At 46.0% G+C, this 25,551-nt stretch overlaps 1 protein-coding gene across 1 annotated transcript in view; it reads right to left on the reverse strand.

The window, feature by feature from the left end:
* The window catches only part of eml6 (EMAP like 6), a gene marked incomplete at its 5' end in the record, with an annotated part of 49,953 nt that overhangs the window by 1,185 nt on the left and 23,217 nt on the right, over positions 1-25,551 (reverse strand). Inside the window, 20 exons of the mRNA XM_080758081.1 lie at positions 346-446; positions 1,014-1,167; positions 1,888-1,991; positions 2,721-2,883; positions 3,890-4,062; positions 6,925-7,113; positions 8,130-8,244; positions 10,090-10,247; positions 11,617-11,825; positions 12,559-12,732; positions 14,221-14,319; positions 15,116-15,245; positions 15,471-15,549; positions 16,238-16,364; positions 17,278-17,479; positions 18,870-19,037; positions 19,672-19,760; positions 22,321-22,452; positions 23,362-23,514; positions 23,814-23,955. Coding sequence (XP_080614207.1) covers positions 346-446; positions 1,014-1,167; positions 1,888-1,991; positions 2,721-2,883; positions 3,890-4,062; positions 6,925-7,113; positions 8,130-8,244; positions 10,090-10,247; positions 11,617-11,825; positions 12,559-12,732; positions 14,221-14,319; positions 15,116-15,245; positions 15,471-15,549; positions 16,238-16,364; positions 17,278-17,479; positions 18,870-19,037; positions 19,672-19,760; positions 22,321-22,452; positions 23,362-23,514; positions 23,814-23,955 — 2,861 coding nt within the window. The remainder of the gene's footprint in view (positions 1-345; positions 447-1,013; positions 1,168-1,887; positions 1,992-2,720; positions 2,884-3,889; positions 4,063-6,924; positions 7,114-8,129; positions 8,245-10,089; positions 10,248-11,616; positions 11,826-12,558; positions 12,733-14,220; positions 14,320-15,115; positions 15,246-15,470; positions 15,550-16,237; positions 16,365-17,277; positions 17,480-18,869; positions 19,038-19,671; positions 19,761-22,320; positions 22,453-23,361; positions 23,515-23,813; positions 23,956-25,551) is intronic.

Genomic DNA, 25,551 nt, shown 5'->3' on the forward strand with positions numbered 1-25,551 from the left:
TCTGGTCACATACATGTCCATATATGGCGGTGTCTCACCTACAACATGTCCATATATGGCGGTGTCTCACCTACAACATGTCCATATATGGACAGTGTCTCACCTACAACATGTCCATATATGGACGGTGTCTCACCTACAACATGTCCATATATGGCGCTGTCTCACCTACATGTCCATATATGGACGGTGTCTCACCTACAACATGTCCATATATGGCGCTGTCTCACCTACAACATGTCCATATATGGACGGTGTGACGGTGTCTCACCTACAACATGTCCATATATGGACGGTGTCTCACCTACAACATGTCCATATATGGACGGTGTGACGGTGTCTCACCTGCAGTCGTTCCCTCCAGCGCTGACCACGTATTTGTCGTCGCAGGAGAACCTGACGTTGGTCACATGGGCCGAATGACCAAAGTAACGCTTGTGTTTGGCCTTAGGAGCGTGCACGCACGGGCGGGCACACACACACACACACACACACACACACACACACACACACACACACACACACACACATAGTTATGTCCACATAAGAGATACAATACGGACACACCCCTCAGGTCACAGGTCAGGTCACAGGTCAGGTCTCAGGTCACAGGTCACCCCTCAGGTCACACACGTGAATACGTAGGCTACAAACCTTTTGGGCTGACACCATATTCTACAAAATATCTTCAAGTCAAGTCGTAAAAACGTTTCGGAGCATTTAATGGTTTATTAGAGTTTTTAGTTTTATTAGAGTATTTAGTTTAATTTAAAGGTCAAAGGTCATAGGTTAGTCCAGATATTTTTAATTTGTGTGAATTTCAGCCTCTGTGGGGGGGTATTCATATGCAAATATCAGGACCAATGGCATTGCAATGAGCATCAATGATGACGTTTAGGTGAAAAAATGTTTTAATTAATTAATTAATATGTTGTAGTATTGCAATGCTGGGTGTTACAGGGTTAATGGTGATACGTACAAACTTCTCGGAGCAGTTTAATAGTGATACGTACAAACTTCTCGGAGCAGGGGAAGTCGAACAGCTTGATGAGTCCGAAGTCGTCTCCCGTCACCACGTTGAGTCCCGTGTGAGAGACGCTGGCGCAGTTCACGTCTGCCTTGTCCGCGTTGCGAGGCCACACCCCCACCACCTCCTCGCCCAATACGCTGCGACGATACAGGGAAACCGTTAACATAGGCCACACCCCCACCACCATCGTACAGTCTGGAGCGACGGAAGCTCTGATCACGAGTAAAATATAAATGCTTCCGTCGTACAGTCTGGAGCAACGGAAGCTCTGATCACGAGTAAAATATAAATGCTTCCGTCATACAGTCTGGAGCGACGGAAGCTCTGATCACGAGTAAAATATAAACGCTTCCGTCATACAGTCTGGAGCGACGGAAGCTCTGATCATGAATAAAATATAAATGCTTCCATCATACAGTCTGGAGCAACACAAGACCCACATGTCATTCCTTCTGCATATGGTTCCTGGTTGTTGTTATGTGAGGTTTCCTCCCACCACCACCACCGCTCTGCTCTGCTATTAGTTCTGTCTGCTCCACCACCACCACCCCAGCACCACCTGTGGGCTCTGTTATTTATGTTCTCCATGTTCGGGGTTGTTATTGTATAGGCTATCTATCTCCCTGCTCTTAATGTTTAATGATGGTGTTTAATTGTGCCGAGCAGGGAGGAATAATTAGCAGAGCCGAACGGCAAGATAGAATATTATATGCACACTTGTATTCTCATTCTATATTAAATATTGGTTAAATGTATTTGTGACTTATCTGACTGGATACTGATAATCAAACTACTACTGCTACTGCTACTAATACTGCTACTACTACTACTAATAATAATAATAATAATAATAGTACCTGGTCCAGGTAGCCCAGGTGATTCTGTCGATGACGGTCTGGTCTGAGACCAGCTTCCCTGACGGAACCTCATGGACCTGACGAGCATATGTACTGGTGGAGACCTGGATGTGCACACACACACACACACACGCACACGCACACGCACACACACACACACACACACACACACACACACACACACACACACACACACACACACACACGCACGCACGCACGCACGCACGCACGCACGCACGCACGCACGCACGCACGCACGCACGCACGCACACACGCAAGCATGCATGCACGCGCACAACAAAAGATGTTGCTATATGAGACACAGATGTGTCCAAAGCTAGTACCGGATGTTATTGTTCCTTAAACCGGAAGTGACATCATCGCCAGATTCGCTCTATTTGGTCAAAATCGGCATAATGGTGACGTTACCGCCACCTTCAGGGCTGGGTGTCTAATACCATAGGATTGCCGTGTGAGAATGAGATGGAGTGTGTGTATCACAGATTTCTCTATTGGCATTAAAATGACGAATTAAACATATGAATAGTGCAGGCAGAAAGCACAATCCACTGTTAACCCATTTTAGACGGGAACCCCTTTTGGCGTTAGCATTACGTTATGCTTTAGCTATTTAAAAATAGCAGATCTACAAGCTCATAGCGCGCCACCGAGTGGCGCGCTATGAGCTTTTAGCTGCTATTTTTTTTTAAATCGAAGAACGACTGACATAGAAACATGGCTTTTTCAGAAAACTGTCATTTTCAAACAGACATTTTAAGAATCTGATCTCAGGTCAGAATGGGTCAATAAACAGTACATTATGTGATCCACACCTGGATGAACTTGCTGTCTGCAGAGAAGTCCACCTGCAGGACGAACCCGGGCAGGTCCTTACAGTACCCGACCCGGTTGAGAGACGGACCCAGGCTGAGGTCATAGAGGTCAACGCAGCCTTCTACCGAACCCACGGCCAGGAGGTGGTTGTCTGGGCTGAACCTGACGCACGCACACACCCAACGCACGCACACACACACCCAACGCACGCACACACACACCCAATGCACGCACACACACACCCAACGCACGCACGCACACACACCCAACGCACGCACACACACACCCAACGCACACACGCACACACACACCCAACGCATGCACACACACACCCAACGCACGCACACACACACCCAACGCACGCACACACACACCCAACGCATGCACGCACGCACACACCCAACGCATGCACGCACGCACACACCCAACGCACGCACACACCCAACGCACGCACACACACACCCAACGCATGCACGCACGCACGCACCCCACGCACACACCCAACGCATGCACGCACGCATGCACCCCGCGCACACACCCAACGCATGCACGCACGCACGCACCCCACGCACACACCCAACGCATGCACGCACGCATGCACCCCACGCACACACCCAACGCATGCACGCACGCACACACCCAACGCACGCACACACCCAACGCACGCACACACACACCCAACGCACGCACACACACCCAACGCACGCACGCACACACCCAAGGCATGCACCCCACACACCGAACGCACGCATGCACGCACGCACCCCACACACCCATACCACGCACGCAAAAAAATATAAATAAACATTGAGATGTAAACGTTGGTCCACCCATTAACCTTGGTACTAAATGAATCAACGTTGGTCCACCCATTGACCCTGGTTCTAAATGAATCAACGTTGGTCCACCATACTTTCAGATGGGGGTCAGGGGCCAATTACATATAATCCTGGGGGTCCTTGACATGAAAATGTTTGAGAACGAATGACATGGAAAAACAGGGTTTTTCAGAAAACAAAGACATTTGTAGAATCGTTCCCAGGTCAAAATGTGCCTTGGACTGTCAACATATCGGTCTCTCTTCTTGCCCCAGACGCCCAGGGTAAAGGGTAAATGGTAAAGGTGAAAGGGTAAAGGTCAAAGGGTAAAGGGTAAAGGTGAACCGTACCGTATGTCCTGAATGCAGACGCTGCGGTCTCTCTTCTTTCCCCAGACGCTCAGAGAGTTGACCAGCAGGACGATGAACTCTCCGTTCTCCATGCCGATGGAAACCATCTCCCCGTTCGGGCTGTAGCAGGTGCACTTAGCAGGGTGTCCCAGAGACACCTTGTTCAACAGTTTCTACAATACAATACAATACAATAACACTTAGCAGGGTGTCCCAAAGACACCTGGTTCAACAGTTTCTACAATACAATACAATACAATAACACTTAGCAGGATGTCCCAGAGACACCTTGTTCAACAGTTTCTACAATACAATACAATAACACTTAGCAGGGTGTCCCAAAGACACCTTGTTCAACAGTTTCTACAATACAATACAATACAATACAATACAATACAATAACACTTAGCAGGGTGTCCCAAAGACACCTTGTTCAACAGTTTCTACAATACAATACAATAACACTTAGCAGGATGTCCCAAAGACACCTTGTTCAACAGTTTCTACAATACAATAATAATACAATAACACTTAGCCGGATGTCCCAAAGACACCTTGTTCAACAGTTTCTACAATACAATAACACTTAGCAGGGTGTCCCAAAGACACCTTGTTCAACAGTTTCTACAATACAATACAATAACACTTAGCAGGATGTCCCAAAGACACCTTGTTCAACAGTTTCTACAATACAATAACACTTAGCAGGATGTCCCAAAGACACCTTGTTCAACAGTTTCTACAATACAATACAATACAATACAATAACACTTAGCTGGGTGTCCCAAAGACACCTTGTTCAACAGTTTCTACAATACAATACAATAACACTTAGCAGGATGTCCCAAAGACACCTTGTTCAACAGTTTCTACAATACAATACAATACAATAACACTTAGCAGGATGTCCCAAAGACACCTTGTTCAACAGTTTCTACAATACAATACAATAACACTTAGCAGGATGTCCCAAAGACACCTTGTTCAACAGTTTCTACAATACAATACAATACAATAACACTTAGCAGGATGTCCCAAAGACACCTTGTTCAACAGTTTCTACAATACAATACAATACAATAACACTTAGCAGGATGTCCCAGAGACACCTTGTTCAACAGTTTCTACAATACAATACAATAACACTTAGCAGGGTGTCCCAAAGACACCTTGTTCAACAGTTTCTACAATACAATACAATACAATACAATACAATACAATACAATAACACTTAGCAGGGTGTCCCAAAGACACCTTGTTCAACAGTTTCTACAATACAATACAATAACACTTAGCAGGATGTCCCAAAGACACCTTGTTCAACAGTTTCTACAATACAATAATAATACAATAACACTTAGCCGGATGTCCCAAAGACACCTTGTTCAACAGTTTCTACAATACAATAACACTTAGCAGGGTGTCCCAAAGACACCTTGTTCAACAGTTTCTACAATACAATACAATAACACTTAGCAGGATGTCCCAAAGACACCTTGTTCAACAGTTTCTACAATACAATAACACTTAGCAGGATGTCCCAAAGACACCTTGTTCAACAGTTTCTACAATACAATACAATACAATACAATAACACTTAGCTGGGTGTCCCAAAGACACCTTGTTCAACAGTTTCTACAATACAATACAATAACACTTAGCAGGATGTCCCAAAGACACCTTGTTCAACAGTTTCTACAATACAATACAATACAATAACACTTAGCAGGATGTCCCAAAGACACCTTGTTCAACAGTTTCTACAATACAATAATAATACAATAACACTTAGCAGGATGTCCCAAAGACACCTTGTTCAACAGTTTCTACAATACAATACAATACAATACAATACAATAACACTTAGCTGGGTGTCGTAAAGACACCTTGTTCAACAGTTTCTACAATTTAATACAATACAATAACACTTAGCAGGGTGTCCCAAAGACACCTTGTTCAACAGTTTCTACAATACAATACAATACAATACAATACAATAACACTTAGCAGGATGTCCCAAAGACACCTTGTTCAACAGTTTCTACAATACAATACAATACAATACAATACAATAACACTTAGCAGGATGTCCCAAAGACACCTTGTTCAACAGTTTCTACAATACAATACAATACAATAACACTTAGCAGGATGTCCCAAAGACACCTTGTTCAACAGTTTCTACAATACAATACAATAACACTTAGCAGGATGTCCCAAAGACACCTTGTTCAACAGTTTCTACAATACAATACAATAACACTTAGCAGGATGCCCCAAAGACACCTTGTTCAAAAGTTTCTACAATACAATACAATACAATACAATAACACTTAGCAGGATGTCCCAAAGACACCTTGTTCAACAGATTCTACAATACAATAACACTTAGCAGGATGTCCCAAAGACACCTTGTTCAACAGTTTCTACAATACAATACAATACAATACAATAACACTTAGCAGGATGTCCCAAAGACACCTTGTTCAACAGTTTCTACAATACAATACAATACAATAACACTTAGCAGGATGTCCCAAAGACACCTTGTTCAACAGTTTCTACAATACAATAACACTTAGCAGGATGTCCCAAAGACACCTTGTTCAACAGTTTCTACAATACAATACAATACAATACATATAAAGCAGCTAACTCCATCACCTCTCTCCATATCAAACTGTCTTCTAAAGCAGCTAACTCCACCACCTCTCCCCCTCTCAAACTGTCTGCTATAAAGCAGCTAACTCCACCACCTCTCCCCCTCTCAAACTGTCTGCTATAAAGCAGCTAACTACACCACCTCTCTCCATATCAAACTGTCTGCTAAAGCAGCCAACTCCACCACCTCTCCCCCTCTCAAACTGTCTGCTATAAAGCAGCTAACTCCACCACCTCTCTCCCTCTCATGGAAGTAATTGACAATATATATAAAGTCACAACACCAACTTTGATGAGGCTGTATTGCTTTGTTTTCAAAATATACGCTTTGCTTAATTTCCTGAAAATTAAATGAACATTTTGGAGTCCATTACCTTATCGGCGAGGTCCCAGATGCGCACGGTGCAGTCGTCGCTAGCAGAGATGCAGACGTCTTTGTGAGGGTGGGCCGAAAGACCCCAGATGTGACCTCTGGTGTGACCGGTCACCAACGTGTTGGACGCTGCGTTCTTCTCGCCCATCTCGATGACCTCCCCGTCCTTAGTGCCCACCAGGATCTTACCCTGAACACACACACACACACACACACACACACACACACACACACACACACACACACACACACACACACAACAAAGTAGTTTGACTTCAATTTACAATTTAGGCATTTAGCAGACGCTCTTAATCCAGAGCGACTTACATTAAGCAAGAACAAAAAAGCATGGCAATACATCACATAAATACATTTATCATGAAACATGCGTAAGATAAGAAAGTAACAGTGGAATATCTATATAATGAAATATAATAATATAAATATACTATACTATGCTATGACTACATACAATGCAATTCTAGTGCTGTCTACATAACATGCTATAAGTCTGTATAAAATGCTATCTAAGTCTACAGAAATGCTATCTAAGGGGGGTAGGGTAAGTGCTACGGGCCATGATGGAGTCTGAAAAGGTGGGTTTTCAGACTACGGCGGAAGATTGGGAGTGATGCTGCAGTTCTGACTGCGATGGGAAGTGCATTCCACAGTTTTGGAGCCAGAAGGGAGAAGAGTTTGAGACGTGTGGAGTGTTGTCCCGGCGTTTTTAGTGAGAGTACTTCCAGCTTCCCTGCGTTGGCTGATCTGAGTGCGTGGGGGGGGGGGCGTTTGTAAGACTTCCATGTTTTCATTTCATAGGTTCTGTCAGAAAGACACAGAACCTGAACCAATTTAGGACAGGGCCCTGTTGGATGCCCACCTTTTGCTCTCTATCTTAACCCATTCTGAACGGGAACCCATTTTGGTGTTGGCATCATGTTATGCTTTAGCTATTGAAAAATAGCAGATCTACAAGCTCATAGTGCGCTCATAGGGCGTGCTACGAGCTTGTAGGTCTGCTATTTTTGAAAAATCGAAGAACGACTGACATTTTTTAGAATCTGATCTCAGGTCAGAATGGGTTAATCAGACCAGTGTGTATTCAGTGGAAACCTGGTATGAATCTGATCTCAGGTCAGAATGGGTTAATCAGACCAGTGTGTTGTCCAGTGGAAACCTGGTATGAATCTGATCTCAGGTCAGTACCTTTCCTCTGCAGACGGAGCGGACGTTCTCCACAGGCTGCCCGGTCTCCAGCTGGAACGCTCTGCATCGTTTCATCTCCTGATCCCACAGCTTCACCGCCCCGCCCTCCTTAGTCCTAACGCACGCGCACGCACACACGCACACACACACACACACACACACACACACACACACACACACACACACACACACACACACACACACACACACACACACACACACACACACACACACACACACACACACACACACACACACACACACACACACACACACACACACACACACACACACACACACACACACACACACACACACACACACACACACACGTGTCGAAGAAAAAAAAAACTCTTCTGAAAGAATATACAGTATATTCAAATATTTGTGCCGCATTTTCACGAAACCACGGAGAGCGTAGATTTAGAGTTATTCCGATTTTTAGACAGGCCGTGTACAAGAAGTGAACGGCAGTGTGGATGGACTAGGATCACTGAAGAAGGTTCATTTGATAACAGTAATACTTACGGTCGTTCCGTAAGTTAATTTGATAACAGTTACTTTGATAACAGTTAAAGGTATATTCAGTGATTTCACTCAAAAAACCTTAGGTTTTGTTTTTGCCTTGGGACCCAGCCTTTCATCCAATCAGGATAGAGAACCAAAAACGAAACCTAAGGTTTTTTGAGTGAAATCACTGAATATACTTTTTTTTTTTTTTAACTGGGGACAGGGAGGAACTCCTTATATGGTCAGCACACTCTATAGTAGAGAGGATTATCACAACAAAACAAAAAAATAAGTGATATTTGAATTAAGTGAAATCACTGAATATACCTTTAACTTAAACAGTTAATTTGATAACAGTTAATTTGATAACAGTTAATTTGACAACAGTAATACGTACGGTCGTTCCTTCCCCCCCGTAACGATGAGCCCGTCTCTCAGGGTGGTGTACATGGTGAACACCACCATGTACTTACAGTATTTACAGTATAATACTGTATTTACTGTAATAATGTATTTACAGTAATACGTACGGTCGTTCCTTCCCCCCCGTAACGATCAGGCCGTCTCTCAGGGTGGTGTACATGGTGAACACCACCATGTACTTACAGTATTTACAGTATAATACTGTATTTACTGTAATAATGTATTTACAGTAATACGTACGGTCGTTCCTTCCCCCCGTAACGATGAGCCCGTCTCTCGGGTGGTGTACATGGTGAACACCACCATGTACTTACAGTATTTACAGTATAATACTGTATTTACTGTAATAATGTATTTACAGTAATACGTACGGTCGTTCCTTCCCCCCCGTAACGATCAGGCCGTCTCTCAGGGTGGTGTACATGGTGAACACCACCATGTACTTACAGTATTTACAGTAATACTGTATTTAATGTAATAATGTATTTACAGTAATACGTACGGTCGTTCCTTCCCCCCCGTAACGATCAGGCCGTCTCTCAGGGTGGTGTACATGGTGAACACCACCATGTACTTACAGTATTTACAGTAATACTGTATTTAATGTAATAATGTATTTACAGTAATACGTACGGTCGTTCCTTCCCCCCGTAACGATCAGGCCGTCTCTCAGGGTGGTGTACATGGTGAACACCACCATGTACTTACAGTATTTACAGTAATACTGTATTTACTGTAATAATGTATTTACAGTAATACGTAAGGTCGTTCCTTCCCCCCCGTAACGATCAGGCCGTCTCTCAGGGTGGTGTACAAGGTGAACACCACCATGTACTTACAGTATTTACAGTAATACTGTATTTACTGTAATAATGTATTTACAGTAATACGTAAGGTCGTTCCTTCCCCCCCGTAACGATCATGCCGTCTCTCAGGGTGGTGTACATGGTGAACACCACCATGTACTTACAGTATTTACAGTATAATACTGTATTTACTGTAATAATGTATTTACAGTAATACGTACGGTCGTTCCTTCCCCCCCGTGACGATCAGGCCGTCTCTCAGCGTGGTGTACATGGTGAACACCGGGCCGCTGTGAGCCTTCGCCACCACTCGGACCAGGAAGTGTTCTCTCCACACGTAAACATCTCCGTTCACCGCTCCTGTGAACGTCAGGTTGTTCTGACAGGCAGGCAGGCAGACAGGCAGACAGGCAGGCAGGCAGGCAGGCAGGCAGGCAGGCAGGCAGGCAGACAGACAGGCAGGCAGGCAGGCAGGCAGACAGACACGAAGAGATTGAATATTCTTAATAATCTATGACTGCAAACTGTATAGTTTGTATGGTTTCATTGTACATGTTTGAGGGGCGCTAGCCCCTCCTATAGACCGATTCCGTAGCGGTTTCATGGTCGCAGCCTACGTATTTCCTGTAGGCGGACTCGACGTAGCTGCGGGGTTTAAACCATCACCAGGCGCATCTCTTCCACTACAGTGAACGGCAGAGTGACTGATGTTAGTTTGCCTCAAACTTTACTCCTTTACCTGCTTTTTTACTAACACTAACATTACAAAGATGTCCAGAACATCGAGATGAACCTGTGTAGTTTATGGCTGCTCCAACAGTAGTGGCAACATAAAATAAAAAATAAAAAACTGAATGTCTAATATCCACCGCGGTGGCTGAGACCAGAGCCATAGAGTAATGGTTGAGACGAAGCAGTGAAAGATACATAACGCCAGTCTTACCCAATACCAAATCTTTCTGTTTTATTAACACAAGGCTGCTGTACTTTATACCCCATACTTTAAATGCTTAGTATGAGGTATAAAATACAGCAGCCTTGTGTTCATAAAACAGAAAGATTGGGTATTGGGTAAGACTGAAATTATGTATCTTTCAGGACCTTTCACTGCTTTGTCTCAACCGTTACTCAATGGCTCTGGTCTCAGCCACCACGGTGGATATTTTGACATTCCGTATTTATTTATTTTTTATGTTGCCACTACTGTTGGAGCAGCCATAAACTACACAGGTTCATCTCGATGTTCTGGACATCTTTGTAATGTTAGTGTTAGTAAAAAAGCAGGTAAAGGAGTAAAGTTTGAGGCAAACTAACATCAGTCACTCTGCCGTTCACTGTAGTGGAAGAGATGAGCCTGTTGATGGTTTAAACCCCGCAGCTACGTCGAGTCCGCCTACAGGAAATACGTAGGCTGCGACCATGAAACCGCTACGGAATCGGTCTATACACAGCTGTAGATGTTTGAGGGGTGCTAGCCCCTCCTATACACAGCTGTAGATGTTTGAGGGGTGCTAGCCCCTCCTATACACAGCTGTAGATGTTTGAGGGGTGCTAGCCCCTCCTATACACAGCTGTAGATGTTTGAGGGGTGCTAGCCCCTCCTATATACAGCTGTACAGATGTTTGAGGGGTGCTAGCCCCTCCTATACACAGCTGTACAGATGTTTGAGGGGCGCCAGCTACTAATAATAATAATACTAATAATAAAACTATATTATTATAATAATAATAATAATAATAATACTCACGGCTCCAAAGGCCACCGACAGCATGGTCTGCATGCGTCCGTCCTCCACCGAGCCAATCACGCCCTTCTTGTACATCAGGGCTCCGCCCACCAGCGTCCAGAACTTGATGTGTTTGATCCCGACGGAGACGAACTGCGTGTCGGAGTCTGGCCGGAACTCCACCACGAAGATGCGCTCTGCGTGGGAGCCTTTACTGCACACCTTCACACCTGTTGACACACACACACGCACGCACGCAAGGTACACATGCACGCACACACACACAGTACGCACGCACCAACGCATCGCACGCACCGCACACACACAAAAAGTGGCAAAACTGTTTTGACTTGAGAACTCCTTGTTAAAACACATTTAGTGCCGGAAGTGCTTCAAAATAGGAGCTCTGGGGTGCCGGAGTTGTCTGATCGCTTTTACTCTGAAAGCCATGAACCGGAAACACTTTCCTAAAAAGTTGACTTGACAAATTGACCTAACATCCTGATCATTTTAATTTATACGATCCAAAAAGCGTTCATATTTTGCGGGAGAGACGGATGAGGAGCAGAAATGAAGCGCCAGCATATCGATCCATTCATCACCACGGAGAGCGCCCTGGATTAGGAGATACGAGTCATTCTTTCCGCCGCGCTAACATGGGAGTCAATGACAAGCTAATAGTTGCACAGAGCGTTAGCATACGGCAAGCGAAAAGCGAAATGCCAAATTCTGAATATTCTTATCTCGCCCCGTGTCACTAGGACGTCGCTAGGACGTCCACAGACGTCCAAGGCTACGATCGTTTCTAATCCTTATGACGGTCTCACACGTCGTATGAACTGAAACGGTTAAGTGGTTTATCATGTAATGTGTGTACCTCCCTGCCACATGGTGGCGCTTTGGTTTATCATTTAATGTGAAACAGGGTGTGTACCTCCCTGCCAGCGAACATGAGATGCGTACCTTCCTGCCAACGCCACACAGTGATGCTATGCTCCGCCTCCACGCCCACAGACAGCAGCAGTTTGCCCGTGGCGCTGAAGTTAACGTAGCCGACGCCCTTAGCGTGACAACACCTCAGGATGGAAAGGGTCTGCTTACTCATAGCATCCCACACATGGATGGATGGAGCCAGACCTGGAGGAGAGGAGAGGAGAGGAGAGGAGAGGAGAGGAGAGGAGAGGAGAGGAGAGGAGAGGAGAGGAGAGGAGAGGAGAGGAGAGGAGAGGAGAGGAGAGGAGGAGGATAATTTCACGTTCATAGTAATACACAATAAGACTGAGTTCCTCTGGTGGACGTAGCACTGGGATCCGACGTTGTTACTTCCTAGTTCCTACCCGAGTGGAATAGTAAGAGAGTGGAGACACGCTTTGATCTCGCCACAAAGCGGGTGCCTATGGGCTATAGTTCCAAACATTGGAACTATCCCATTGAGACAAAGCGGGGTGCTATGGGCTATAGTTCCACACATTGGAACTATCCCATTGAGACAGAATGAGCACTTCCTCATTCCATTGTTACAATGGGAGTCAACGATAGTGTCATCACTCTCTTACCGTTCCACTCGGGTTCCACTCAAAGCTCAATTTGGAGGGGAGCCAATGGGGATGCAGCATACCGGGAAACAATGGAGACGCAGCATACTGAGAACCAATGGGAATGCAGCGTAGTGGACGTTCTAGACTAGAGGGTATAAACTATACTAAACTATATAGATGAGAAGGATATACTCACTCAGCTCACTCAGCTCAGACTCTACATAAAACATGATGAATAAGGTTAGTTTAATTTAGTTTAATAAATCCTGTTTAAATATTATGTTCTACTGTTTTATAATATAATGTAACATTATGTTCTACTGTGGACTCACCTGGCAGGTCAGAGTGCTCCCCTGGTGGCCAGGTGATGAATGACACGATGGAGAAGCAAAGAACACAAAATTTGAAAAGCAATGAATGGACACAAAACATTGTGGTGTGTGTTGTGTTGTGTGTTAAGGTGTTGTGTGTTGTTTTGTGTTAATGTGTCAGAGCAGCTGATGAAAAAACACAAAGAAATATGATGAAACCTTAAACCTAATAGATACATGAAAAATAAAATAAACCTAATAGAATAAACAAATCAAGCAATGCATGGATTAAAAGCACCTCTACGTTTGATCCTAGTCTCGCGTGGCTGAGATGATTTCTATTTATATTATAGGATAAATGTACGATTGTACGTGCCAAGACGAAACAGAAGTAGGGTGGAGGCTCCACTTCTGTTTTATATTGTATTCGTGATCAGAGCTTCCGTTGCTCCAGACTGTACGACGGAAGCATTTATATTTTACTCATGATCAGAGCTTCCGTTGCTCGAGACTGTACGACGGAAGCATTTATATTTTACTCGTGATCAGAGCTTCCGTTGCTCCAGACTGTATGACGGAAGCATTTATATATATTGCATATATTTTTTGTTCATACCGTAATCTGATGTTATAATAGTCTATAAGTGAGCAATAGGGGTCAGCGTTTCTGTTTATAACGAGGGTGTAATGTATATAAGTGACCACTAGGGGCCAGCAGTGTCTCACCTATCTGTCCTGTTCATAATGAGGGTGTAATGTGTATCAGAGTTTCTCACCTATCTGCCCCGTGGCGATGACGTTCTGGTATTTGGGGTGCTGATTGACCGTCAGACACAGGATGTCATCCGTGTGCTCCAGGTAGAAACTCTGAGTTCCTGTTCGGGACAGGAAACGGGAAACAGGAAATGACTTGACCTGTCAGAGTATGTGTAGTCTCGTGTAGCCAGACAACTCCACAATCTCCGAATGCTATATAGAGTCTGGACCTACAGCCCCATGAGCTGAGTAAGGAATGCTATATAGAGCGTCGCAGTCCCGCCCCCTTTCAGAACGACGAGTGGCCCACCCCTTTGTCCGCGGCGTAACCGTCTTTAAATAAATACTTTAAGAAAAGCCTATGGTCAAAATGCATTGCGATTCATTTCCTGGGCCACTCGTCGTTCTGAAAGGGGGAGGGACTGTGACGCTCTATAGGCTGTATATAAGCTTAGATGTTTTCTTTTCATATTAGAAAAAAATGTGCGCGACGGTATAGACGAAACGGAAGTGGCGAGGAGGCTCTATACTTCCGCTTTATAGTTTACTCACGACAGCTCGTCCGTTGCTCCAGACTGTACGATGAAGCATTTGTAAATTGCGACAGTCAACAGTCTGGCAGCCTCGGAAACCCAGACATTTTTATATCCAGGGAGAAAAAAACAAAGTCTGGGACCGAGTCCACTTCAATTCGGCATAGAGCAAATGTCCATCACTCTCTGCTGATTTCTGATCGTCTGCACCTTTGTTAAATTGACACGCACACACACACACACACACACACACACACACACACACACACACACACACACACACACACACACCTCTCTCTCTCTCTCTGTCGCTCTAATTAATTAGTCATGACCACAGCAGCAGCAGTGATTTCACAGTGATGTCACAGTGATATTAGCCTACCAGAGGACAGGTTGTGCATGATGACAGCAGCAGCGGTGTGGTAGATGATGTCGGCTCCATCGTTGAGGTAGTGAAGGTTGTTACGACAGTCGAACCCTCTGTAGCCGAACACGTGTTCTAGAACCAGCTCCTACACACACACACACACACACACACACACACACACACACGCACAGGCACGCACGCACGCATGCACGCACATATGGACACACCCAGTAGAAAATAAGCCATTAAATAAGACAAGGGACACATTAAGTTTACCGTAAAGATACTCTGAGTGCGTGTGTGTACAGTATGTGCGTTCACGTGAGTATGTGAGTGCGTGTGTGTGTGCGTGCGTGTGTGCGTCACTAACCTCCACTACTTTCTTCTTCTTGCTAACATTGTTCTTCAGCAGTTTGTCTGGCAGTGGCGCCGCCCTGCTGACAGGAGGCCTGAACACACATTATCAGCCAATCAGGAGAGTACAATCACAGCACATGACAGGTCAAATGACAGGTCACATGACATGTCACATCTCACAGACAGAATAGACACAAGGCAGGTGTCAGACACAAGGCAGGTGTCTTGAACGCAGCCCAGTAGGGCATAGGGTCGACCCCGCCCGCTCACCTCCCCCCACCCTCTCCTGGTGCTGCGGCCATCTTGAATCCTTAACACAATATAAACAATGGGAAAGGGGGTGGGGCCGAGAAAGGCCCTTATTCTGGAGAAATACTATAGGCCCCTCCCACTAATTTCGCTAGCCAATTACAATTATGTTCATGATTTGTGTAATTTTTTGTAAAATCCCACTAACTTCGGAAGCGAACGATACGGACTATCAACATTCCGTTCATGTGTACCTGGCGGTTACCATCTGGCCACTCTACCCCTGAGCCAACGCCGCCCTGCGTGTGCGTGCCTGTGCGTGTCTGTGTGTGTCTGTGTGTGTGTGCGTGCCTGTGTGTGTCTGTGTGTGTCTGTGTGTGTGTGTGTGTGTGTGTGTGTGTGTGTGCGTGCCTGTGTGTGTCTGTGTGTGTCTGTATGTGTGTGTGTGTGTGTGTGTGTGTGTGTGTGTGTGTGTGTGTGCCTGTGCCTGGGTGTGTGTGTGTGTGTGCGTGCGTGCGTGCGTGCGTGTACCTCTCTTCCACAGGGACCTCTTTGACCTGGAGGTGCGGTTTGGTTCCGCTCATGTTTCTGATGTTAGCAGAATAGACCTTAGACACATAATCTACTGCCTTCTCCCTGGCCACGTCACTGTCATAACCTGGAGAGGAGAGGAGAGGAGAGGACCCATTGGGTTTAATACATGGAGAGAGAGGAGAGGAGAGGACAGGACCCATTGGGTTTAATACATGGAGAGAGAGGAGAGGAGAGGACAGGACCCATTGGGTTTAATACATGGAGAGAGAGGAGAGGAGAGGAGAGGACCCATTGGGTTTAATACATGGAGAGAGAGGAGAGGAGAGGACAGGACCCATTGGGTTTAATACATGGAGAGAGAGGAGAGGAGAGGAGAGGACCCATTGGGTTTAATACATGGAGAGAGAGGAGAGGAGAGGACAGGACCCATTGGGTTTAATACATGGAGAGAGAGGAGAGGAGAGGACAGGACCCATTGGGTTTAATACATGGAGAGAGAGGAGAGGAGAGGACAGGACCCATTGGGTTTAATACATGGAGAGAGAGGAGAGGAGAGGACAGGACCCATTGGGTTTAATACATGGAGAGGAGAGGAGAGGAGAGGAGAGGAGAGGAGAGGAGAGGAGAGGAGAGGAGAGGAGAGGAGAGGAGAGGAGAGGAGAGGAGAGAACAGAGGAGAACAGAGGAGAACAGAGGAGAGGAGAGGAGAACAGAGGAGAGGAGAGGAGAGGAGAGGAGAGGAGAGGAGAGGAGAGGAGAGGAGAGGAGAGGAGAGGAGAGGAGAGGACCCATTGGGTTTAATACATAGAGGAGAGGAGAGGAGAGGACCCATTGGGTTTAATACATAGAGGAGAGGAGAGGAGAGGACAGGACCCATTGGGTTTAATACATAGAGGAGAGGAGAGGACAGGACCCATTGGGTTTAATACGGAGAGGAGAGGAGAGGAGAGGAGAGGAGAGGAGAGGAGAGGAGAGGAGAGGAGAGGAGAGGAGAGGAGAGGAGAGAACAGAGGAGAGAGGAGAGGAGAGGAGGTCACCTCCATCTTCCTCGTCGTCATCGTCACTCTCCTGGCTGTCCTCGGCCTTGGCGTCTCGGTGGGCGTCGGCCTCTCGGCTCCAGATCATCAGGGCCGTGTCGGCCCCGCCCACCGTCAGCAGCAGAGCGTCGTCATTGGTCCACCTGACGTTGGAGACGTTGGCGCTGTGGCCCACGTACTTCTTGAACTTACTGAACACGCCCTGCACGCGCATGCGCACATGCACGCGGGCGCACGCACACGCACACACACACACACACACACACACACACACGCACACACACACACACACACGCACACACACACAAACACACACACACTGGCACTGTGAATTCTTCAAAATAAAGGCGCTAGAGCGCCAGGAGATATCATGGCAGACTTTATTCTGACTTTACGTGTCCCCTAGGGTAGATACCCTCACAAAAACATGCCGTAATCCTGGTCTCTAAAACTACCTCCCCCTGGCCAGCCTGATGGAGGGGAAAGGAACTGGTCGGAATAACGTGTCCCTTCCACGCGCTACGTCCGGCCGGGGAAATTCCCCTCCGTCAGGTGAAAAGAAGCAGCTTGGACTCCTCATGCATAGAAGGAGGCATGAGGTCAGTCCGCTGCCCCCCCAGGTTGGCAGAGGAAGTGTAGCGCCCAGGATTACATTAGATAATTGGCACTGGGTGAAAAGAAAAACTGGGTTACAAAATCGTGGGATAAAAAATTAGAAAAAAAAAAAAAAAGTGAAGAGAAGAGACGAGAGTCCGCACACAGGTTTGCTCCAATAAGGTGTTTGCTTTTTATTAAAAACACCATAAATAAGACACAACATTTCGGCCGTGAACGAACGGCCTTCATCAGGTGATAGATTTCTTTACTCTGAAAAGGTCCGCCTTCCGGAACTGAGTTATAGTGTAGTACCAGCCTTACCCTACAGGGGTATATATAGTTATAGTGTAGTACCAGTCTTACCCTACAGGGGTATAATATAGTTATAGTGTAGTACCAGCCTTACCCTACAGGGGGGTATATAGTTATAGTGTAGTACCAGTCTTACCCTACAGGGGGGTATATAGTTATAGTGTAGTACCAGTCTTACCCTACAGGGGTATAATATAGTTATAGTGTAGTACCAGCCTTACCCTACAGGGGTATATATAGTTATAGTGTAGTACCAGCCTTACCCTACAGGGGTATATATAGTTATAGTGTAGTACCAGTCTTACCCTACAGGGGTATATAGTTATAGTGTAGTACCAGTCTTACCCTACAGGGGTATATAGTTATAGTGTAGTACCAGTCTTACCCTACAGGGGTATATATAGTTATAGTGTAGTACCAGTCTTACCCTACAGGGGGGTATATAGTTATAGTGTAGTACCAGTCTTACCCTACAGGGGGGTATATATAGTTATAGTGTAGTACCAGTCTTACCCTACAGGGGGGTATATAGTTATAGTGTAGTACCAGTCTTACCCTACAGGGGGGTATATATAGTTATAGTGTAGTACCAGTCTTACCCTACAGGGGGGTATATATAGTTATAGTGCAGTAGCAGCCTTACCCTACAGGGGTATATAGTTACAGTGCAGTACCAGCCTTACCCTACAGGGGTAGCTGAAGAGCTTGACGAAGCCGAAGTCGTCCCCGGTGGCGAGGAGCTTCCTGTCTCTCGTCAGAGAGGCGGAGTTGACGAAGCTGAGGGCGGGCCAGATGCCCTCGCAGGTCGGCCCGAGGACCGACGTCCACGAGGCCCAGTCCACCTTCTCCAGCTGCACACACACACGGAGACACGCACAGAGACACGCACACACACACACACATGCACGCACGCACACAGAAACGCACGCACGCAGAAACGCACACACACACACAGAGACACGCACGCACAAACGCACACACACACAGAGACACGCACGCACAAACGCACGCACAAACGCACGCACAAACGCACGCACACACGGAGACACGCACGCATGCACGCACACACGCACGCACAAACGCACGCACGCACAAACGCACGCACACAGGATGAATATTTTCACCATGAAACTTCCACCAGTTGACGAAGACAATGATTAGGTTTCAATTGCATTTAAAGGTAGAGTAAGTGATTTCACTCAAAAAACCTAAGGTTTCGTTTTTGGCTGTGGGACCTAAGCCTTCGTCCAATCAGGATAGAGAGTCAAAAACGAAACCTAAGGTTTTTTGACCCCCAGGGGTTAACTGGGGACAGGGAGGAACTCCTTATATGGTCAGCACACTCTATAGTAGAGAGGATTATCACAACAAAACAAAAAAATAAGTGATATTTGAATTAAGTGAAATCACTTACTCTACCTTTAAATATGCAAATTAGCCATTATATGTAAAAATAAATCACTGCTTCCTGTTTACAATGGTTACCTCGGTAACGCTGATGGTCTGCTTCCTGCCTCGCGGAGCCTCGAAGAACAGCTGTTCTCTGTTTCCTGTGTTCACCTGCAGCAGTTTACCTGGAGAACAAAACAACACCGTTAACCCATTTAGTGCGGGAACCCCTTTTGGTGTGAGCATTATGTCATGCTTTGGCTATTGAAAAATAGCAGATCTACAAGCTCTTAGCGCGCCACTCGGTGGCGCGCTAAGAGCTTGTAGGTCTGCTATTTTTTGAAGAATCGAAGAACGACTGACATAGAAACATAGCTTTTTCAGAAAACTGTCAGGATGTAGAAGAACATTTTTAGAATCTGATCTCAGGTCAGAATGGGTTAAACTATTTAGGCTTCATGTGTGTTCATGTGTTTGAGGCAAATCCATCCCAGAATGCACTCTGTTCCTACCAGGAAGGAGGAGTGAAATCGCCTCATGCGCTTTTGAGCAACTTAAAGGTATTATGACATTATTTTTAACATAATTTTAACAACATTAAAAGTCTTGGCCATGGTCCTTCAAACGTGTCTAAAAAGTTTGAACTTTTTTTGAACACTCCAGTATTTCTTGCCAGGAGTTTTTGTGTGTATGTAATATGCATCCTGAGAAGGCATAGAAAAACACATTATTTTAGCCTGTAGATGTCGGTAATTCCCCCTTTCCTGTCAATCACTACCCAGCTCCGCCCCCCCACCCCTCAAGCCCTCCATACCTCTCCGCCCCCTCAGAGAAAGGGACTGTTCTTTTTTTTTTCCTTTACAAGTTCACAGCATCTCAGCCATAGCAACGCTGCCAGTGCCAACGCACGCAACTTCTTCTCCTTTTATAACTATTTGTTTATAGTTTATATAAAATGTTATTTATAATAAGACTATCACTGCATGTATGTACTGAGGGGATGGACAACAACATGTATTCTCTGCTGCAAAAGGAGAGGAGACTGGAGCAACACGGACATTTAGAGCCATTTATTAAGGGGCTGAGTATACAAAACGACTAACGTTTCGACCTTGCGGTCTTCATCAGAGTCCACTCTGATGAAGACCGCAAGGTCGAAACGTAAAAGGCTCTAAATGTCCGTGTTGCTCCAGTCTCCTCTCCTTTTGCAACTTTGATGTCCCTGCACCTGTGAAGCACCGGATCAGCCGTTTTAGGCTTGAGGCGCGTTGGTAGACTCCCTTTGTAACATGTATTCTCTATTCAACGTCATCGTACGAGCAACAGTTGGTAAACAAATAAGGCACGTTCAGAAATACCGCACCGGAACGCACTCGCCTATTAGTTTGCATTGCACAGTGCCAGTGGGCTCAGTGCGCTATTTCCGAACGCGCCTATGAAACTCCTGCAATATCTCACCCCACGACCACGTCGACATAAACTTGTGTAAGTTCATCGATATCATACTCAATGACTATGCCTATCATTATTCGCCATACTTTTAACGTGGATTATATCACACGAGCGTTGGCTGCGTTGCTATTCCACTGTATCGCATTACAAGAACAATAATGAGCACATGCAATCTACAACAGCTGGTGCACGCCACGAATCAAGATTAATAATAGTCAAACACACAGCTAATGCGGGTAGTGGCAGTGATTGACTATAAATTAAAAGTAGGCTACCATGAAGCACTCGGAGTGCTGCAGGCGATTGATTTTTTATTGTGAGTCCACTCAAATAGTACTGCACAACAATTTAACACAAATCATTGCAGTATAAATACTTATAGTTGGATTGGGACACGAATGCTTGGTATGCTCCTGGGTTCATAAAAAGTTTGGTTGCAAATCCACTCTGAACTTGTCCGAGATTTGAAAAACTTTCTGGGTGAAATGATGTGCGCACACCAAGAGTCGCTTCTTTGACAACTTGGTTGGAACGTTACCGTCAAAAATAAAATGCATCCACCTAGAGCGTGAATCTTCATCTAGGCCAGTTGGTGGAAAGTGCAAGTATTCTGATATTAACCTGATTGACACAGCCGACAACGGAGCAGATTGCTTTTTCTCTAGAAGCCATTATTATTATTATTATACTGAAACAAAGTCGCGGTCAGAATGAGGAAGAAGAGAGGAGAGCATCAGGTGGAGGAGAGGAGAGGGGCGGGGATGAGGAGGAGGGGGGCGGGTAGTAGAATTGGTAGGCAGGGAGCAGAGGAGAGGGGGCGAGGTTTAGCGTTACATTACGTAGGCCTCCGCCGTCCAAACCACGAGTCATATTTGCATAATTATTCACAAAAGTCCAGACAGCGGAGAATACACTGAATGTTCAATTTTTTTTTTTTTTGGTGAAATTGATGTCAAGAAAAGCCAAAGAACACAAAATATCTACAAAAATGTGTTTTAAATGTCACAATCCCTTTAATGCAAAGTGGATGGGAGGAGAACTCGGGTGTCTTCTCTATTCATATATAACTCTAAGGGTGGGCCGTCTGACACAGGATCTCTGCTTAGAATTAGACGGAATTATTTAGATTATTATTATTATTCACGTCTTAAGATTTTCGGTCTCGTCGGCTAAACACACACACACACGCACACACGCACACGCACACGCACACGCACACACACACACACACACACACACACACACACACACACAGTACACACACAGTACACACACACACACACACACACACACCTCTCTGGTCCCAGTCCAGGTGTGTGATGTAACTGGTCGCTCCTCGGCACACGCCCACTCTCTTGCTGGTCAGAACGTTGTAGATGTCAACAAACGAGTCATGTGACCCCACCGCCAAGTACCGCCCCGTGTCTGAGAGAGAGAGAGAGTTATTGAAGTTTACAGTGTTCTCCTTCATCCTACTGGGAATTATTAACGGAAAACTGGCTTTTCTTGAGGTTCTGTGGTCTACAGATCTTTTCTTTGATGTTGATGAAACATCTGCCCCCCCCCCCCCCACCTCCCTGACACCTCAGACTGGACCGTGTTAGCTTCCACTGAACCCGCCATGATAACCCAAGGCAACGTGACATGACCTTCGGGAGATATGCCAGGAACACACTTACACAAACACATGGGAAATTAACTTTCCACCGAACTGTTCTCATGGACCCACATGTCTTACACACAGCCGCCTTCTTATTATTTTCGACGTCAGGCTTAAATGTGTTATAAGTTACTTTGCGTATTTTGGGGGTGTGAACATTCCTTCACTGTATTTACATCGTGTGGTTTCGATTGGCCGTAGCTATCTTTGTTTTCCAATTACACAGGTTTTGATTGGCCGTAGCTATCTTTGTTTTACAGTTGCAACGCTGAGCAACCCAGATTAGTTGCAGTGTGTTTCTTTGACACAATAATAAACACAATATTATGTTCAGTCAGCTGTCTTTCACTTACAGTGTTTTTTTTTTTTTAGTGGTGCAACCACTCCAAGGAACAGCAATGTCCGTGACCCTTGGTCATACACCTATGTGACGTTAATGAGCACCAGTATATGACTATGAGTACCAGTAGGGGCGCTGTTGTGCCAGAAACAGAGAGAGAGACAGTGCTGCACTGTTGCCTGCTAATGAGAGAGATAGAGAGAGAGAGAGAGAGAGAGAGAGAGAGGGGTTTGCACCACTCAGTTCACACGGGTGTGATTTTTTAAACCCGTTTAGGCCTGACGTCGAAAGTGTTACTGCAGTAGACCAGCAGCAGGGGGCAGCGTTGTGTTACCTTTAGAGAAGCTGATGTCGGAGATGAGCTCCCTCCGGTGGTGAAACGTCACCATGTCCTCCAGGGTGTCGGCGTTGACCACCAGGAAGGAGCCGTCGTTCAAACCCACGGCCAGAGCCTTACCGTCTGGAGAGAACGCACAGCACCGCCCCCCTGAGAGACACGCACGCACGCACGCACACGCACACACACACACACACACACACACACACACATTATAGAGCGGTCTGTTAGACAGACAGACAGACAGACAGACAGACAGACAGACAGACAGACAGACGGTCAGACAGACGGTCAGACAGACAGACAGACAGACGGACAGACGGACAGACGGACAGACGGACAGACGGACAGACGGACAGACGGACAGACGGACAGACGGACAGACGGTCAGACGGTCAGACGGTCAGACAGACAGACAGACAGACAGACAGACAGACAGACAGACAGACCTTTCTTCAGTTTCCTGACCGCCACCATGCGGTGGTTGATTGACAGCTCCCAGATGCGTAGCGTCTTGTCGTCGCTCACCGTGGCGCAGACAGGAAGTAGAGGATGAGCCGCTAGACCCCACACCTCGCCCTCCATGTGACCCTGAACACACACACACACACACACACACACACACACACACAGTGTGTGGAGTTTTCAGCGGTTAACAAACAAAAACAAAAATCAAAATTTTCCGTCAGAATCAACACTGCTCTGATGCTGCATCCTGATGACCTCACACACACTGAGGCATCCTGATGACCTCACACACACTGCGGCATCCTGATGACCTCACACACACTGAGGCATCCTGATGACCTCACACACACTGAGTCATCCTGATGACCTCACACACACTGAGGCATCCTGATGACCTCACACACACTGCGGCATCCTGATGACCTCACACACACTGAGGCTTCCTGATGACCTCACACACACTGAGGCATCCTGATGACCTCACACACACTGAGGCATCCTGATGACCTCACACACACTGAGGCATCCTGATGACCTCACACACACTGAGGCATCCTGATGACCTCACACACACTGAGGCTTCCTGATGACCTCACACACACTGAGGCATCCTGATGACCTCACACACACTGAGGCATCCTGATGACCTCACACACACTGAGGCATCCTGATGACCTCACACACACTGAGGCATCCTGATGACCTCACACACACTGAGGCATCCTGATGACCTCACACACACTGCGGCATCCTGATGACCTCACACACACTGAGGCATCCTGATGACCTCACACACACTGCAGCATCCCGATGACCTCACACACACTGCCGCATCCCGATGACCTCACACACACTGCCGCATCCTGATGAGTGATGACCTCACACACACTGCCGCATCCCGATGACCTCACACACACTGCCACACTGCCGCATCCTGATGACCTCACACACACTGCCGCATCCTGATGACCTCACACACACTGCCGCATCCTGATGACCTCACACACACTGCGGCGTCCTGAGTGGCGCGCTACGAGCTTGTAGGTTCTGCTATTTTTGAAAAATCGTGAAAATATTTATTTCAGAAAACTGGAGGATTTAGAAGAATTTATTTAAATTGGTTGTGACAAAGTTGTGACAAATCATGACAACAAACCCAACGTTTTTCGCTGATCAAATAGAAGAAAGAATAAAAACAAAACAAAGTGTTTTATCCTGCCATGTTTTTCTTCTTACAAATTATTTGATCAGCGAAAAACATTGTGTTTACTGTCATTTGTCGTCACAACTCCAGTTGTCTTTGTCCGCGGCGTAAACGTCTTTATATGAATACTTTTTGAAAAGTCTACGAGGAAAATGAACGGGGAATTCACCTCTGGTCCTCGGGAGGGGGGTGGGCAACTTTGACGATGCGCTGCGACGCGTTTTGAGCTTGTAAATCGGCTATATTTGCTATAATCGAAATTGAAATTGTTGAATTATTTTTTGCAATTATTTTATTGGAATATTATATCAGTATTCTGATATTAACCTGAGGGCCACATTAAGTGAAGTGATGGGGGCCGCATGTGGCCCCCGGGCCGCCAGTTGCCCACCCGTCCTCTATAGGGTCAATAGGTCATACCTGGAGCAATAGGGTCATAGGTCAATAGGTCATACCTGGAGCAATAGGGTCATAGGTCAATAGGGTCATACCTGGACCAATAGGGTCATAGGTCA

This window comes from Protomyctophum bolini (assembly GCF_963924005.1).
Source record: "Protomyctophum bolini genome assembly, chromosome: 3".
Taxonomy (NCBI): Eukaryota; Metazoa; Chordata; class Actinopteri; order Myctophiformes; family Myctophidae; genus Protomyctophum; species Protomyctophum bolini.